At 34.8% G+C, this 18,589-nt stretch overlaps 1 protein-coding gene across 15 annotated transcripts in view; it reads left to right on the top strand.

Moving 5' to 3' along the window:
• Nucleotides 1-18,589, top strand: part of UBE2D3 (ubiquitin conjugating enzyme E2 D3) — a 73,612-nt gene extending 55,023 nt beyond the window's left edge. For 8 of the 15 annotated variants that reach the window (XM_064584910.1, XM_064584908.1, XM_064584907.1 and 5 more), the window contains 7 exons: nt 4,670-4,733; nt 4,800-4,852; nt 11,496-11,573; nt 12,713-12,818; nt 14,991-15,084; nt 15,509-15,558; nt 17,108-18,589. In XM_064584910.1, coding sequence (XP_064440980.1) covers nt 4,670-4,733; nt 4,800-4,852; nt 11,496-11,573; nt 12,713-12,818; nt 14,991-15,084; nt 15,509-15,557 — 444 coding nt within the window. In that variant the 3' untranslated portion in view covers nt 15,558; nt 17,108-18,589. The remainder of the gene's footprint in view (nt 1-4,669; nt 4,734-4,799; nt 4,853-11,495; nt 11,574-12,712; nt 12,819-14,990; nt 15,085-15,508; nt 15,559-17,107) is intronic. The other 7 variants (XM_045880667.3, XM_045880665.3, XM_045880668.3 and 4 more) reach the window with 3 other exon arrangements.

Raw genomic sequence — 18,589 nt, 5'->3', positions numbered from 1 at the left:
ACAATAGGGGGATGAGTCTGTGATACCCCACAAATTAAAATTTTGTGCGGGCTTATTTGGGGGGATAGAAGGTCAGTAGTTACTCAGTCTTAGAAGTCCTTGTTATAAAAAGTTAAGAGCCAAAGTTCTGAACAATACATATATATAGAGAGAGATACATAGGTATAGGTCTATGTAAAGGTTCATAGTTTTTTCTCTTAAAATTTGAAGACCTGCAAAACAATGCTATATGTGAAAAAGATACATATCTAGTAGTGTATAAAAATGTGGAGAAGCCAAATTTGGCATAATCTGTTACCTTCTGTGGGGGAAAGGGAATGGAATTTGAGGAGTATGTGAGGGATCTTCAGTTATATCCGCAGCATTTTTTTTTTTTTAATATGAAGGTAGTGTAGTAAAAATGTTAAGCTTTACTTAACAGGCTGGGTACACAGATTCATGGGTACTTTTAGGCTATGACCTAGTAAGTTAAAAAATTAAAAGCATTCCTTCTAGTGTACTATTGACCAAGTACATTTTTTAAAAATAACCAAATTGGATTTGTTTTATTCCTGCTTAAAAACTATCCATGGTTCGGGGCCCCTGGGTGGCTTAATTGAGCATCTGACTCTTGGTTTCAGCTCAGGTCATGATCTCATGGGTTGTGAGATTGAGCCCCATGTAGGGTGCCCTCTGTGCACCCCTCCCTCCACCCATGCTCCCTCACTCTCACTCGCTGTCTCAAACAAGTAAGTAAATCTTAAACAAAAACAAAAAAACTATCCACGGTTCCCATTGCCTTTAGGATAGTCTTTGACATATTCAAAGCTCATGAAAGATCCAGCCATGGTTAACCTTTGTGGTCACATGCGCTGCTTCCTTACCGGTGCCCTGCTGTGTTTCTGGTATGCCAGACTATAAGCAAATTTTTACAGCCTGTGTTCTTTCACACCCTCAACTTTGAGTTTCTCTATTTGGAATGCTTATCCCTCTCCATCAAGACCTAGCTCAGTTGTCACTGTTTTTAAACCTAGGCAAGGTTAGTGGTTACCTTTTTAGGATTCACGAAGCATTTGGATGCCTTTATTTTAAGCACTTAAGTTGTTGAAATGTAGTTTTTTGTTTTTGCATTGTGCCTACTATAAGCTTAGTCTGTTGGGAAAGGCATTCATGTTTTATCTTGGTATTATTCAAGCCTAACCTGCTGGACACCAAAAATGCAGTCTTCCTGTAAGTGAATAAATGTTTTGATAGTGAAACTTTAATAGCACATATTGCACTTTTCATTTTAGAAATGGATTTAAATTAATCTCTGGTTTCTGTGATTAGATTAAAAGTTTCTTTTTTTTTTTTTTCTTTTTTCTTTTTAAAGATTTTATTTATTTGACAGAGAGACAGCCAGAGAGGGAACACAAGCAGGGGGAGCGGGAGAGGGAGAAGCAGGCTTCCCGCAGAGCAGGGAGCCCGATGTAGGGCTTGATCCCCAGACCCTGGGATCATGACCCGAGCCAAAGGCAGATACGTATCGACTGAGCCACCCAGGCAGCCCAGATTAAAAGTTTCTAGACAGGACACATGACTGCTCCCTCTAGCTTAATTTTAAGACTGCTTCATTTAGATTTCTTTCTTACATGTTTTTCAAAAAACAAGACTTGAGCATTACATTGTGCTTTAGTGGGATAGTCTATATGGGTCCCAGTAGCGCTCTACTTAGAATGGGTCTCCTCACTCTTGGGGTTTTCCCCGGCCTTGGATTTATTAGAAGGAAGCTGGAGTGGTTAACGATCAAAGGAAATAGCTGTAGGAACCCAGAACAAGCTACAACCTCAGGGACTAAAATGGCATGTGTATATGCCAAGTCAGCTCTTGCTATCTCTGCTGCTCAATGTGGTCTCTTTTTCTTTGGATTCACCATGTAATTTCGGGGCACATGCCTTCCAACAGCTCTAGGTCACATCCTTACAGCTCCTGATTTAGAGAAGGAAGAAGTGTTCCAGCTTTAATTTGAAAAACCAGGCAGAGATGGATGGACTTCATTAGGTCAGGTCCTGGCTTAGGTTACTTTCCAACCCTTTGAGCTAATCAGAGGCTGAAAGAACAAAATTCTGTGATTAGCCTTGTCTGAGTAATGGGTGATTGTCAGCCACCATTAACCAAACACCATTAAGTACAATCACGTTTGGAGTAAAGGAAAAGCATTTTCATGAAAGCAGGTTAAGATATTTATTGAGTAGACAAAATGTCATATATATATATATATATAGAAGAGCGTCAAGAGGACTTGTTACTTTGCTTTCTCAGATTTTTTCCTTGCTAAGATGCTATTGTGTAATCTCATTTGCTTATGCTATAGTCATAATAATGTCATGAGAATTACTTGTTTTCTTAGAGGTGAGTACTGGTACATGATAGGAAAGACCTGTTTTGATACTTAAAATAACTTTGGTCATTTTTTTCAGTGTTGCATTTAACGTAGATTTTAGTACATAAGGTAATTGGCCTAATTTTAGATCTTTAGTGATTACTTCAGAGGTGTCTTGGTCATGGAAAACTTGAAAAATAAGGCACTTAGAAATTGAGAATAAGATCCCGAAATTATGGGAGGGAAAAGCTGAAATTAGACCTTCACTCTAGAGCAATAATGCTGGCATATAAAGGCTTAATGATTTATAAATATTGTGCCTAAAAACTTGTTTCTTCTATAAGAAACATTTTCTTACATTTTTCATAATTAAAATGTAATTTTCAAATGGATGTTGATGTGTTCTAGATCAGCTTTATAGATTCTTGGAATTGTATTTATAATGAAGTTGTTTCAGGGTCACTTGGGTATTTTGTATCAGCCTATCATTAGATTGGTTTTTATTTAAAAACAACTGCTAGATTTTCTTTTCAGGCATTTAAACAAATAAGTGAATAATTTGGGATAGATCACTGTAAGAAACTAGGAGGTAAATCTTTGTGGAAAGAGGGAGAGGGTGGTTTGGAACAGGTCAGGTAAGTTGGGGGGGGGGGGGTTGGTTTTTTTTTTCTTTTGAACCCTTATGTTCCTGAAGGAGAGCGGGAATTCGACTGCATAAGTTAACTTTTGGTATTTTTTTTTTGGTGGGCCACTTCAGCAGAAGAACTTGTTATATAAATAAGCCTTGGAACATGGGAGAATTTTGTTCATATCAGTTAGACTAGACTACTTGATTCTTACCTACAGTAAAATATTTATGCCTTGAGATGATAAAGTAGATTCCCATTATAACAAAAGTGGCTGATTGAAAACTTACCTGGCCTATGAAAAAGTAATTTGCTTGATAATGGATAGTCAATTCAGGTTGCAAGTACATTTCTATTTTTATTCAAAAAGTATAGTTTTCAAAACTTGGTTCAGAATCATTTGATATTTTGTGAGGGTGTTTGTTTTTATTTTTAAGCTAAAAACTATACATGGTTTCTTTTAACCATTTGTTTAACTTCCATTCAAGAGTTTCTGTAATTCTACTGATCAGGATCAAAAGTGGTTGGAATGAATTTTCTCCCATTTTAAAATATGCTGAACATAACAAAGGTGTATTTACTAAGGCAAGCAGAAATGATCTGATCTTCCATTATCCTGAGATTGTGAATCCTGGGATCTCTGGCTGTTTTGATAATACTAAAAGCAGATCTGGTATGAGTTTTCAGAAGCAAATTAGCAGAGTGTATCAGAGCAACCTCCCCCCCACACCCCAGTTTTAATTGAAATATAATAGACCTGTAACGTTTTTAGTTTTAGATATACTACATAGTGTTCTGATATTTTGTGAAATGATTACCACAAGGACAACTCTTCTGCATTGGTTTTTGTTGTTGTTGTTTTAATGGAGTGAATTTGGATTAATCACTCCTGAACAATTGGCTATTTCCTAAAGTGCATTTTGACCATATGATAGAGGCAAATGTTTGCTCTAGTTATCTCCCTGCAGTATTGTATATTCCCTGTCTTTCTTAGAAGCCCACTATTACCTCATGGGTTTATAAATCCCTATAGAGATTTTTATATAGGTGTATATAGTTATATTCTCTTAAATTAAAAAAAAATAAACCACTGTATTTTATTACATTATCCATATTTGTTACATACAAGTCATGGAAGAGCCAAGTACATATTTGTAAATATAAGGTCAGATGGAATTTTAGAAACTGCATGTTTTACAACAAGCAAGCTTCAGGTTCTTCCAGAGTTGTAATTTTACTGAACATTGTATAAAAGACATTGTTGAGTTGCAGGAATAAGATCAAACCAAAAAGGATACCTACCTAGCCCCATGAGAGAGTTTTCAAGTGGAAAATGAGGTCTGCAGTTAGTATGGTTCAGAAATAACAGGATTTAAGATAATAGAAACAGCGAGGGCCTCTGAGATGTCCAGAATTTCAGCAAACAACATGAATATTGAGAACTGCTTTGTCTAAGTTCTTAAGCCATGAAAGTATCTGATAAGAACTTTTTTTAATAAGGACACCTTTTGTTGGTGTAACAATTTTCATATCTATCCCTACTGTCCCAAGATCTGGACTATGGCTACTTATGCTTTTTCTCCTAGAATTTATTAATGTGACCTGTGATTTTATGTTCCTTAAAGAATGGGGTGAAAATTCTTTTCTTGCTTATGTTTTTTTATTATGGTTATGTGACCCATCATTTTCTGTTTTGGTATAGGAACTTAGTGATTTGGCCCGTGACCCTCCAGCACAATGTTCTGCAGGTCCAGTTGGGGATGATAGTAAGTAACTCTCAAGTTGATTTTAATGGCTAATTTCAAAAAAGCTAGTACATTTTTAGATAACAGTTTTGTTTTGTTTTTCCCTAGTGTTTCATTGGCAAGCCACAATTATGGGACCTGTAAGTATTAAGAATTAAAACATTCTGCTTTTAGTTAAAAATTCAGCATTGACCTACTTGTATTTAACTTATATTTATTTTATTACATTGTAGTACTGTTTTGGAATTGCCATAGTTTGTACTGTTTTTGAAAGACATAACAATTTAATGAATTAGTCATTTGTTACATGTGCTATGTGTCTGTCCCTGTATTCAGGTTCTGGAATATAGCATCTCTAACCTATCAAATATTTTTTCACTTTATCCTAGTTTTTCTTTCATAGTAATGTAAAGCATTGTCACAGAGCTTCCCTTTACTTATAGAGCCAGTTAATTTATTGACTCTATCATGGTGTTACTCAAAGATCTTATTCCTGTTGCTGCTGAAAATCTGTTTTTGTTGTTGTATTTTGATATTTGATTCTTTATAGAACCTTAGTTTTTTACAAAATTTGAATATTTGTAGGTAGAAAGTGATATTTTGAATACAGCAAAATTCCTTTCTATCCTGGGTAGATAAGAAACTGTATATGCTGGATAATTGAATATTCAGAATTATGGATACCATCTAAGAATTTCACAGAATTAGAGCGCAGTAAAACAACCTGGGGTAAGACTGTATCTTGCACAATACTTAATATTTTTTTTTACTTGGAAGGCACTTGAGGATTTCTATTTTTAAGTTATATGTATGTCTTAATCTGCACCCCCCCCCCTTGGTGGTTTAATCTCAACATAATGTCAATAATGTACTTGGTGACATAATGGTCAATAGATAGATGTCTGTCATTCTAAAAGAAGAAATGCTCTTGGAAAAGTTAGTAAGTTTTTATTCTGTAGTTCTGATTTTGATAGCAGTAATTTTTTTTTTCGATCTCAATCAATGTGATCCCCCACTGTGTGCCAGCCATTAAGGATAGACATGGTCCCTCTCATTCTTTAGGGAACTTAAAATCTACTGGGAGAGACAGGCAATTAAAATAAGTGTGATAATTTGGGAAGTAAGTGATACATAAATGAAGTGCTTAGTGGGAGAAATTTTCTGGGAAATCATAGCAGGGATGATTGAGTTAGAGTAATTCTGAAATGTTAGGACCTAAAGGTAAGGAGACTGTGAATCAACCTAAGTTAAACTTGGTGGTGGTCATGGTGGTGGTGGTAGTGGGGGATATTTAGCTTCCTAATTTGAAATATATCTGTATTATCTTAATTTAAGAAACCTCAGAGTCAGAATTGTTCACTTCCAGTTACCTCAAGGACTGTTTTTACTGTTGTAAATTTTATTTTGCTTTAAAATATTTGGTAACAAAATTGTGATTTATTTATTTTAAATACATAGTTAACTTAGTGTGACTTTTACCCAGGTTGGTCCACAGAACACTTTGAAAGTTGGCAATCTTCGCAAAAAAAGCCAGACTAGATCTTCATTCCACAGCAGTAATGGCTTGGGATGGAGTAACAGCTACCTCCCTTTTTTATATGGAGTTTGTGTCTCACACTTTCTCTCCACTTCATTGTGCCTACCTAGATTCTGTAGGCACTTGCATTTGTAATTCCTAGAATTTTCTCATTATAGAGCACCAATTTTCAAAGCAGAGTACTCCGTAAAATACCTTAACATTTCTAGCAAATAAAAGCTCGTCTTTGATCCAGATGGTGCTTTAAGATGACCTCATTATAAAAATTAGTTGTCAGTATTAATAAAGCACTGAAGAGTTGGTAATCAAGACTTCTATGGTGTGCATAATAAACCAGCTCTTTGCAACCAGTGTGATATTTTTCTGCTGGACTTAGAGACTTGACTGTTTATTGAACTGTCTTTCCAAAAGGTAAGGAATATACTTAGAGTAAATGAAAGTGAAGTGTGAGTAGTTTATACTAGTAATTTTCCAGAGAATAAAAGAAGATTGCTTATCCTGACCTTTTTGTAGCTGTTTACCTGATTTGCTTTTATTTTCAAAAAACATTTTTCACTTGTTTATACCTATTTCAGATTGTGGCTGTTCCCTGTAAATTTTTTTCAGCAACCTTTTAATGTGTATTAATGATAGCTCTGCTCTTAAAAACAAATACTTGATTATCAGAACTATTTAAATATTCCCTGATTAACAAAAGCAAAAACTATAAATAAGCACTTGTTTAGATGCCAATTTGCAAATAGTTAATAGTTACCCTTACTTGTAGAGTCATCAATGAAATAACTCATTCTTATTTTGGCTTTTGATTGCATTTTTGTGATAAAACATCACAGTTCGATTAGATAAATAATTGCTTTATTTTGTTAGTATGTGACATGCAGATTGAATGAGCTAAAACATAGGGCCATTGGTGGCATAACAATCCATATATTTGCAGATTTTCTGAAAGGATAAATGGTGACAAAAGTAGTTTTGCTTTGGAGTACTTCTTAGGTCAGTAAAAGTGATTGGCAGTGCCACATAACTAAAGGTTCCTAACTAAGGAATGGAGCATCTAATTTAAGTTTTAATACAGTTAATTATTGAATTTTAGCGTTCTATAGTCTGGAAATGTTCTCGATCATTAAATTTATGAGGAAAATGCTTCTTTCTAGTAACTTTAAATTGGCTGATTCTTTCTGAAGGTAGGATACTTTGGAAGCACAAATACTAATAAAAACTAAACCTTTGAAAGAATTGACAGAGCATTGCTGGCTATGTGGTTTTTTAAACTTTGGTTGTTTTTATGTTTTTTGTTTGTTTTTGTATTAAGGGTAGTTCCCATTAACAATTGATGCACTTAGGAGAAATTAACTCATCTGATATTTATACACTTGATTTTTCTATAATTGGAAATGGAGCTGGCATAAAGATGTTTTGAAGTTATTTGGAGAACCACACGGACTTCCACCTAATCTTTGATACAGTAATGGAAGAAAGTACCGTTTTTGGGTAATATAACATAATCTTTGGCAGCGTGAGCAAAATCAGCTGCAAAAACCATCTGGTCAGATAATTCGTTCATAGGTATTGTCTTATTGGTCCATAAGGGTTATTTTTCAACTTATTTTAAGTGTATTCAGTTCTTGCAAAGGCTAATGATGCATGACAGCTCTTCTCTTCAGTACCTTTTTAAGGAACTTTGTAGTCTAGAGGAAGAGGAAAATAAAAATAAGTTATATAAGTATGTTGGATAGTAATAACTGTGTTGTATAGAAAGGTATAAAAGAAGGGCAACAAGCATATTGAACTAAATAAAGGGAAGGCTGTATTATCTTTTTAAAGACATTTAAGCTTGATATGGATCCTACAGTGTAGGTATGGTCCTAGAGATGAAGAAGATAAGGATACAGATAAGAATATTTCAAGTAGAAGAAATAAATACTAGGAGAAAAAGGAGATGTGAAATATTTTAAGTGCAGTAAGGAGGGCATATTCAGGAGAAAGAGGTGGAAGATGAGACCAGCTATATTGGTGGGAAGGAGATCATAAAGCACCTTGTTGTATGCTTAGTTGGGAGTTTGTACTTTATCTTGAAAGCTGTGCTAGATTTCAAGCAGGGATGTAACTTGTGTTTTAGGACAACAGCATTAGGGTAAGGGATAAATTAGAAGAAAAAAACAGTGAAAGGAATACCAGAAGTAAGCCATTGCCATAATATAAACAAAACATAGTAAGATCTTGAATGGAGTAGTGATAGCATAAAGGAGAGGAAGCTAGTTGAAGAGATTTTTAAGGATCTTTAAGATTAATAACTACTATGATCGGTGATCTGTTCCTGGTTTGTGGTTTGAGTTTTGGACACATGAGACATCCAAGGATAAATATTTATAGGCATTTGAATATATATGTCCTGGAATTAATAAGTATACTAGAGAAAAATTGAAGTATGGGTCAGGAGATAGAAGCAGAAGATGGATCTGGGGGAATACCAGCACTTAATGGTTGCCCTAGTGGAGGAGTACAGACACTGAGAAGGAGCAACTTTGGACTGCAAATTGGAGTTAAAACCAGGGTGCAGAAGGTGTCTAAAGAGATCCAGAATAAATTCTGAATTTCTAAGGCTTAGGTCAGTTTACTGATGAAAGTATTCTTTGTTTTCGTTATTTTCTGTTTGCTTTCAGTTTATAATAAATTTGATACAGAGCTTCAGTTTTTTTAGGTAGTATACTTTGGTGGCCTCTGGATCTTGTGGTTTTACCAGTTTTTCCTCTTTGTGTTGATGGAACTGTAGTGTTAAATTTTAACACTGAAATACTTTCATCCCTAAGTTCTTTTTTTTTTTTTATAAGTGAAAAGAAATTTGGCTTTGCCTAAATCTTAGCACTAGATTGCCTTTATTCAGAAGCAGTCAGATACAATACTTGTGATTGTATGAAACTTGGAATAAAAACTTAGAACTTTGGTAATGTGGTTTTATAAAAACTTTTACTGTTTAGGAGAACCCTCAATGGTTCATTATACACTGTATAAACATTTTCCATATTAGTCTGTTTTGTAAAATTATGCCATTTGCAGCATCTGTTCCCAGTTAATGTAGCTGTTAACAAAGGTACGTTATTTAATTCAGATCATATTCTGTGCTTTGATTTTTTTCTATACTTTTTATATGCTGCTTAGCAGTCTTAGTTTTTTGAATTAAAATTTTGTAGACAATATGAAAAGAAAGGACTTTGGAGTAAGAAGGACACAAATTGTAGCTCTTTCATTATACTAGTTGTATGTTTCTTTGAACTTCATTCTTCATCAGTAAATTGACATTTTTCCTCAAGTTGCAGGTATGCCCTGTTCATTTTTCGTAATATTTGCAACATTTTATTGCATGTCTCTTCTTTACCAGAATGTTAGCCCATCAAGATAAATTCTTCTCTATGTCCCTTACATATACCTGATCTATAGAACAGAGTTAGATTTTTTTTTTTTTTTAAGATTTTATTTATCTGTTAAAGGGAGCACAAGCAGGGTGTGAGGGGCAGAGGGAGAAGCAGACTCTCTGATGAGCAGGGAGCCCAATGTGGGGCTCGATCCTGGGATTCCAGGATCATGACCTGAGCTGAAGGCAGACACTTAACAGACTGAGCCACCTAGGCATCCCAAGAATCAAGTTAGATTAATTCTGTTTCACAGAGGGCTGGGAATTAAATGAGCTGTATTAAAAGTGTTAGATTTGGAAAAGTTTTTACTTTCCTGACATCCAGAATGGGCATAGTAAAAGGCTTATAATTAGCACTGTGCACATACTCTCTCTAATGGAGAGGAATGGATGTTGGTAATAACTGGGTTACTGTAAATTGTCACAGACATCACCAGGTAGCTTCTTTGCATATCCAGAAGCAGTTAAGCAGTTTTCATGTTTTCAGCTTTTACCTTAAAGTTTTTAACGAGGTCACTGTCTTTTGTCCTCACTCTGATCCATTTTGACCAGTGTTCTTCATAAGACCTGGGTTTCCGTCTTGGTTCTTATACCACTTGTACACCTAAATTATTTCTTCAAGTCCCATTTTTATTTTTCTATAAAATGGGAGTACAGTGATATCTTTTTCCTGCTATTGGTTAAATTAAATGTAAAATTCTACCAAGAATTGTTTCCCAAATGTTATTTATTAAGAGAGTTTTTCATACTCAGATTATAATAAGCAAAACAACAAAGGAGGAAGAGTGATGCTATAGCTTGAAATTTTCTGTTTTCTGTTGAAGTGGAAGAGCAGATGTTGCACATTGTTTTCCAAATCTAGTAATCCTGTGTATTGATTTGTTGTGGAGAATTCAGTATGCTTTTGAAAAAAAATCTTCCATGCTTTTGAGGACACCTGGGTGACACAGTAGGTTGAGCATCCAGCTCTTGGTTTCAGCTCAGGTAGTGATCTCAGGGTCCTGGGATCAAGCCCCAAGTCAGACTCCATGCTTAGCAGAGTCTGCTTAAGACTCTCTGCCCCTCTGTCCTGCGCACGTGCACCTGCACACACACGCACACACTCTCTAATCTTAAAAAAAAAAAAAAACCTTCCATGGTTTTAAATGAGAATTTTGAGGGGTGCCTGGCTGATTCAGTTGGAAGAACATGTGACTCTCAATCTCAGGGTCATGAGTTTGAGCCCCATGCTGGGTGTAGAGATTACTTAAATAAATAAACGTTGTAAAGAATGAAAATTTTCAGGAGCCAGTTGGGAATTAAACTTAATTTAAAACCTATTTTGTTTGTTTTGCTTCACCTGTTGAAGGTAGTTATGGGTTAACCTGCAATAGCCAACATTTTGGTTTGCCAAAGTGACCAGAGTGGTGTGTTGAGGTACAAAGCCCATATATGTGTATATGGCTATCATTAGAGGAAATAAATAAAGACCTTATTTTCAAATTCAGGTTTGATATATAGTACTGTATATAAACTTTATTGCTACGTATACTTTGTGAAAATCAGCATCTATTGGTTTCTGGTAATTTTTCAGTTCTTTGGTGACTTACATAAAATGGGGTCTAAGTAAATAAGGGTTCATTGTTCTATAGTAAATTTTGGTTGTGTAGTTTTTAGTAATGTGAACTGAATTGTGGAATAATTTAGACTACTGCAGCATAAACAGGTAATCTTGGCTCATGTTAAAGAAATGCTTAGAAAATAGAAATGTTACATGGATTATTTAGGAGTAATATTTTAAATATCAGAGTTAAAAAAAAATATATCAGAGTTAAGCAAATTTTTCTTTTCACAGAATGACAGCCCATACCAAGGCGGTGTATTCTTTTTGACAATTCATTTTCCTACAGACTACCCCTTCAAACCACCTAAGGCAAGTATTTGCCCCCAAAATCCATTAGTAAATAAGATCTGTGCATTATTTCAGAGGAGTAGAATATTCTTAGAAATCAACGTTCTACATAAATAAGGCTAAATTGGGGTGGGGGGTGTGTATGTAATGAATAAGAATAATTAAGGCTAAATATATATGTATTAAGTCACCAGTACAGAATGCTAACTTTTAACCTTTAGTTAAGAGAGCAGTTAGACCTGGATTTGAACTTTGTAAATGGAGATAAGAACTGACTTATCCTTAATGCTGCAAGACTTTGATACATTAAGTGGAAGCTTTTCCCACAGATTATTATGCTCATACAGATTTGTATTATTAACCTTTGTAATAGTAGGCTTCAAGTATTAGTTTCCTGTGCATTTGCCCATATTGTTGCAGCCTATGCTATGTTTGTTGGGGTTCACATGGGCTGTCTTTCAGGGGTTTGCATTTGCATATATAATAATAAACCTATCAAAACTTAGGGTTGCTTAATGCACTGAGGTGCCTGGTGTACAGTTATTAAAAGCATAAGGTCTTGACTCTTCAGAGCAATTAACATAAAGCCAACCTGTATGAATAACAATAGAAAATAACAACGTTGGCACTTCAGCCTTCTTTGCAATCCTGTTATAGGTGCAGTATAATAGTTATTTTAGATGAAACACTTGCGATCATTCAAATTTTATTTTATGTACAGTGGAAATGCAGACTAAAACACATACCTTTGTAACTTGATACCTTAAATGAGTTGGTCTATAAATTTGGTTTACATTCTGAAGTTCCGTTACTTTTTAATGAATGTTGATTACTGTTCACAATGCTCTTTTTGATACTGAAGAGCGAAAGTTAACCTTCAGAATATCCCATCATATCATTGATAGTAAAATTTTTGCCACAAAGTTACATTTTCCATTTTAATTAAAGAGAGGTCGCCCCTGAAAGATCTTGATCAGAATATACAAACTTGGTTCTGTAATTTCTAGTCCTTTAATGTGTATAAATAGGTTTCAGCCATTTGAGAGTGTGAGAATGTGTGTGTGTGTGAGAGAGACACACAGTATTGTAAGCCTTGCTTAAAAGTCTTCTATATATTACTTGGGGGAAAATACCTAAAGGTTTTTATTTATTTATTTTAGGTTGCATTTACAACAAGAATTTATCATCCAAATATTAACAGTAATGGCAGCATTTGTCTCGATATTCTAAGATCACAGTGGTCTCCTGCTTTAACTATTTCTAAAGGTAAAGTATTTTTAGAGTCTGGAGCTGCTCTTTCTAATTAAAGGAGTTTGATTGGGGCGCCTGGGTGGCTCAGTCGGTTGGGTGTCTGCCTTGGGCTTGGGTTGTGGTCCCGGGGTCCTGTGATCAAGCCCCACGTCGGTCTCCTTTGCTTGGCAGAGAGCCTGCTTCTCTCTCCCTCTGCTGCTCCCCCTGCTTGTGTGCTTGTGCTTGCGTTCTCTCTCTGTCAAATAAATGAATAAAATCTTTAAAAAAATGAGTTTGATTTTGGGGCCTACTTAATACTATGCCGATGTTTTGGTAAGAGGTGGGGAAGAAAAAAAGTTACATTTTATGCTTTTAGTGGTATTGATTAAAGATTTTGTGGGAAAAAGTTAAAATTCAAATTAGGGTATAGGCATTATTTGCAAATATATAGTAAAGTTTCTTAAATAGATTTCTGTAGTATTTTCAACCATAGGCCCACTCATATCTCAACTCGCTTCTGCGTTTTATAAAATGGTAGATCTAAAGTTTAGTAGAGTTTTTAAATCTTGGTTTCCATTATAGGAAGATTCCGATTTTGCTTTCTTGTGTTTATTACAGTATTTTTTTAGATAAAAAGCCTTTTAAAACAATTTAGTTAGGTGTTGTGTTTAATAGGTTGTTCCTACCTAGTAATAGGCTAAAATTATTAGAGTCTTGGAAATGTCTCTAGATTAATTCTGGTCTTCTACTTTTAATAAGGGTCCACTATATGACATCTCTAATAGATTGTCTAGTCTCCACATGAATATCCCAGATAGAGATGGAGTGCCTCCATCTTTCTCCCATTTTGAATGACTATGGTGGCTTTTGTCACCACCACCCCCCACACACACACACACAAAATGACCTACCACAAAACTACATAATGGGAAGGAAGTTTGCCTTCCAGTAAATTTTGGTTTTTGGTGTTGATTTAGCATCCCTTAGGTACAAAAAATGAGGTTTTTTTAATATTGCTAATTAAGACAGTGTTTCAGATACATGTTGGTATAATGAATTTGAAATCACTCTTGGAGAGGAAAAAAATCCATTTTGGTGAACACTGCTATAATTTCAAGTGTGACATAATTGTTTTTCACCTTCTTGGGATACATTCCAGTTTCCTTGCAAATCACCTCTCTTAACACCATGTGTTACAGATCTGCATGTATACAGGTAGTATACAGACGCAGTATCAAGAACATCCTAATAGTAGGTTCCAAGTTTATCACTGTTGGGAATCAACACTATGTTTCTGTAAATGTGGGTTGAATTTTTATGTGTGTCCTCCTGCCTTTTGGGTTTAAAATTATATTTGCTGTAATATATATTACATTAGTACTGTCTTTTATGGTAATGTCATCTTTGAAGATTTTCATAACCGCTCTAAGCTTTTATATGTTAAAATTTTATAACACTTTGCAGTGTCTGGCACATAACAGGCATACAAAATGAATTAGATATATGCTCTGTGATGCTTGGTATCTTCCAAGTTCATATATTGAACAGGTCAGGGTAAGAACTATTAGAGTTGAGAAGGCTCACTTAGTAATAGAGCGAGATCTCCATATTCATTTAACCAGTACTGTTAGTTTATAATTATATTCAAGGAGACAAAACACAGTGGAGAAGTTGGGAGTTTTTGTGAAACTCCCCTGAGGGTAGGGCAGAGAATGGATTTGTCTTTTTAAATATTTAAGTAATTGCTACTGTCAACATGGGACTTAAACCCACAACCCCCAAGATCAAGAGTCACATGCTTTCCTGACTGAGCCAGCTGGCTCCCCAAGAATGGATTTTTCATCATGCCTTAACAGCTGAGAATAACATTGCACAGGTGTTCCCTGCATATTCTTTGCTAGATTTCCCCCCTCAAAGTACCAAGAAACTCCAGTTACTTAAATTCTAATGTCACTTTTTAAAAATGATTATTAATAAGCTAATATAGCATCATTTGAATATCTCAGAACTCCTGAGTTGGGCAGGACAAAGCTCTATTTCTAGCATTCCTTATTTACCAGGAGTTTGTCTCCTACGAAGCAAAATCTCTCATTGACATTAAGGTACAAACTAAAAATCTTTTGAGGATTGACGTTTTTAAATATACTTTTATTTATCCCAAATTCCCAATGCTGGGTAACAGACTTTTTTTTTTGTTCTTATTTGCAGTTCTTTTATCCATTTGTTCACTGCTATGTGATCCAAACCCAGATGACCCCCTAGTGCCAGAGATTGCACGGATCTATAAAACAGACAGAGATAAGTAAGTATGTAGTAATTTAAGGAAATAATATAAAGAGTGATTTATCTTAATGAGCTAGGCTTATAGTCTGTTGTAAGTTTTGGCAATGCCAAGAAGATTTGATGATTTATTTCTGGTAAGATAATAGTTAAAATGTACAGAAAGGTAGTTTTTGAAATGGGATTTTTTTTTTTTTTTTTTTAGTTTATGTGACCGTGAATAGTCCCTCTAAAACGTTCTGTTTTTCTAACATGTTCAGTGCTTTGTCACTAAGTTTTTGGGAAGAAAGCAAAGTTTTCTTTACCCCAATTATGTTTTGAAACACTGGTACTGTTATAAAAATTTGTCTAAATTTCTCAAATATTTGAATTATCTTTATGTACAACTTCACCATTATAACTTTGTTGTATGTTATAATTAATGCTAAGTATACTTGTTCAATTAGGTACAATAGGTTAGCAAGAGAGTGGACAGAGAAATACGCTATGTTGTAGGGTAAGAGGATCTGCACTCTATGGTGCGCTTATTCATGGTACTGCCAGCACTTGAGTGCTGCATGTTTTAAGGCACTTTATTAACTAACAGAAGGTAACATTTACAGTTTTTTGAAAACTGTACAGTTAACTGCTTGATCTCTGTTTAGCGTGAAAGTATACCCAGTAGTCATTATTGCTTGAGAGTATTTTTGCATGGCAAAACAGTTATATATAGCACTAGTAAGAAACTAAAGTTTAAGTAGTATCTTTTTCAAACTACTATGGTATTTACATTTTAAATTTGGCATATTTTAACCTTTATACCAGTACTATATGGAATGTGGTGATTCAGTTCAAATTTGGCCAAGAAATAATAATGTAAGGGGAAAACACTTTTAATAAAGCTTCTAAGCATCTAAACTAAATGTTCATTACTGACAAGCATGCATTAATATCAACTATACTTTGTGGCTCCTTGTATGCTAAATGAAACCTTTGTTTTAAAGTGCTGGCTTTTTGAGAGGGTGTCCTTAAATGAGGTAACCATGAATGGTAGAAAGAACTTCTATATGCCAAAGTTTAGAAAAATGGTTGAACCATGTTTAGTTCTTGGTTTGAAATGAAGCTAGTTAATATTTTCCAAAGTTTAAACTAGAAATACAAATCTAAAAGTTCTCTTGTGCCCTTTGATGTATATTCATTTCTTAGTTTAAATCACTATTTTGGTAAGTAGCCTATGGCGCATGGATGTAATACAGGGAGAAATTGATAGCATCTGTCAGTATTAGAGATGTTCCTCAGTAATAAATAACGTTGCTCTTGTGTGAATTATCTGTTGATCTTTTAAACAGATGCCCCCAAGTTGTACTCCTAGTAGAGATTTCCATTTATTAGGTCTCAAGTGGGGCTTGTTAGCTCCAATCACCACCCTTTCTAAAAGTAACACATAAGTGTTCTAATTAACACATACGTACCAGTCCCACCCACTTCCCTCTTGAAAATTGCTTTTTTCACCCTCCTAAGTGTCTAATCTTCTACCTGTGCTTAAATTTAAAAGGTATTTTCTGGTATTACCCAGGCTCTAGTAATTTCTCAAGGTCTAGGTTTCACATAAAATTGTTTGGTTCCAGCTTTGATGGAAATTTCTATAGATGTTCAGAATCTGTGTTGTACTCAGACATAAGCCCATGATGAACTTTAAAATACTTTTTTTAATGTTAAAATTTGTTGGAATGGATACTAATTTTAGAATTTCAAATAGAACATTTAACTAGGTGGTAGGGGAGAGAAAAGGTCTTTGATTTTTGTTAGCCTCCCCAATATCAATGCCACCTTATTGTGTTTGTTAAAATATTTTTAGTGTATTGGAAACATTGTATTGGAAGCATAAGGTTTCCATTCCCCACATTGCTTTGAGTACCAGTGCTTTTTCTCTCCGTTGGCTTAATTCTAATCATAACCATGAGAGATGACTCCATGATGAGTCTGGAGGTAAAATAGCAATCTTTTTCTTTAAAGTATTAAGAATTCATTTTTAACTTTTTAAGTAACGTGTTCTTTATTTACAGGTACAACAGAATATCTCGGGAATGGACTCAGAAGTATGCCATGTGATGCTACCTTAAAGTCAGAATAACCTGCATTATAGCTGGAATAAACTTTAAATTACTGTTCCTTTTTTGATTTTCTTATCCGGCTGCTCCCCTATCAGACCTCATCTTTTTTAATTTTATTTTTTGTTTACCTCCCTCCATTCATTCACATGCTCATCTGAGAAGACTTAAGTTCTTCCAGCTTTGGACAATAACTGCTTTTAGAAACTGTAAAGTAGTTACAAGAGAACAGTTGCCCAAGATTCAGAATTTTTTTAAAAATGGAGCATGTGTATTATGTGGCCAATGTCTTCACTCTAACTTGGTTATGAGACTAAAACCATTCCTCACTGCTCTAACATGCTGAAGAAATCATCTGAGGGGGAGGGAGATGGATGCTCAGTTGTCACATCAAAGGAAGCAGCATTATTCTAGCATCCAGTCTTTTTTTAAGCCTTCCACTGTTAGAGATTTGAGGTTACATGATATACTTTATGCTCATAACTGATGTGGCTGGAGAATTGGTATTGAATTTATAGCATCAGCAGAACAGAAAATGTGATGTATTTTATGCATGTCAATAAAGGAATGACCTGTTCTTGTTCTACAGAGAATGGAAATTGGAAGTCAAACACCCTTTGTATTCCAAAATAGGGTCTCAAACATTTTGTAATTCTCATTTAAATTGTTAGGAGGCTTGGAGCTATTAGTTAATCTATCTTCCAATACACTGTTTAATATAGCACTGAATAAATGATGCAAGTTGTCAATGGATGAGTGATCAACTAATAGCTCTGCTAGTAACTGATTTATTTTTCTTCAATAAAGTTGCATAAACCAATGAGTTAGCTGCCTGAATTAATCAGTATGGGAAACAATCTTTTGTAAATGCAAAGCTGTTTTTGTATATACTGTTGGGATTTGCTTCATTGTTTGACATCAAATGATGATGTAAAGTTCAAAAGAGTGAATATTTTGCCATGTTCAGTTAAAAGTGCACAGTCTGTTACAGGTTGACACATTGATTGACCTGATTTATGCAGAATTAATAAGCTATTCGGATAGTGTAGCTTTAGTTTGCTGCACGTGATACTGGCAGCCCTGGAGTTCATAGATGGACTTGGGACCCAGCAGTTTTGAAACATGTATATGGAGTTGAAGAAATTTATTTTCCAGGTGCAACCCCCATCTAACTAAATTTTTTTCTTCACCTTGTACACTTGACAGCTGAAAAAACCATAACATGGGAGTAATAATGGGTCAAAATTTACAAAATAAAGTACTGTTTTGGTGTGGGAGTTGTCATGAGGCTGTGTTGAAGTGACTTAACTATGTGGGATATTGAATATCCATTGAAATGGATTTGTTCAGCCATTTACATTAATGAGCATTTAAATGCAACAAATATCATTTCAGGTGACTTAACATGAATGAATAAAAGTCAATGCTATTGGATTA

This window comes from Mirounga angustirostris, unplaced genomic scaffold, assembly GCF_029215605.1.
Source record: "Mirounga angustirostris isolate CCGP_5_RB_7025 unplaced genomic scaffold, mMirAng1.0.hap1 SCAF_2, whole genome shotgun sequence".
Taxonomy (NCBI): domain Eukaryota; kingdom Metazoa; phylum Chordata; class Mammalia; order Carnivora; family Phocidae; genus Mirounga; species Mirounga angustirostris.
Note: the sequence above shows the minus strand (reverse complement) of the source record. Positions and strands in the feature narration are given on the sequence as shown.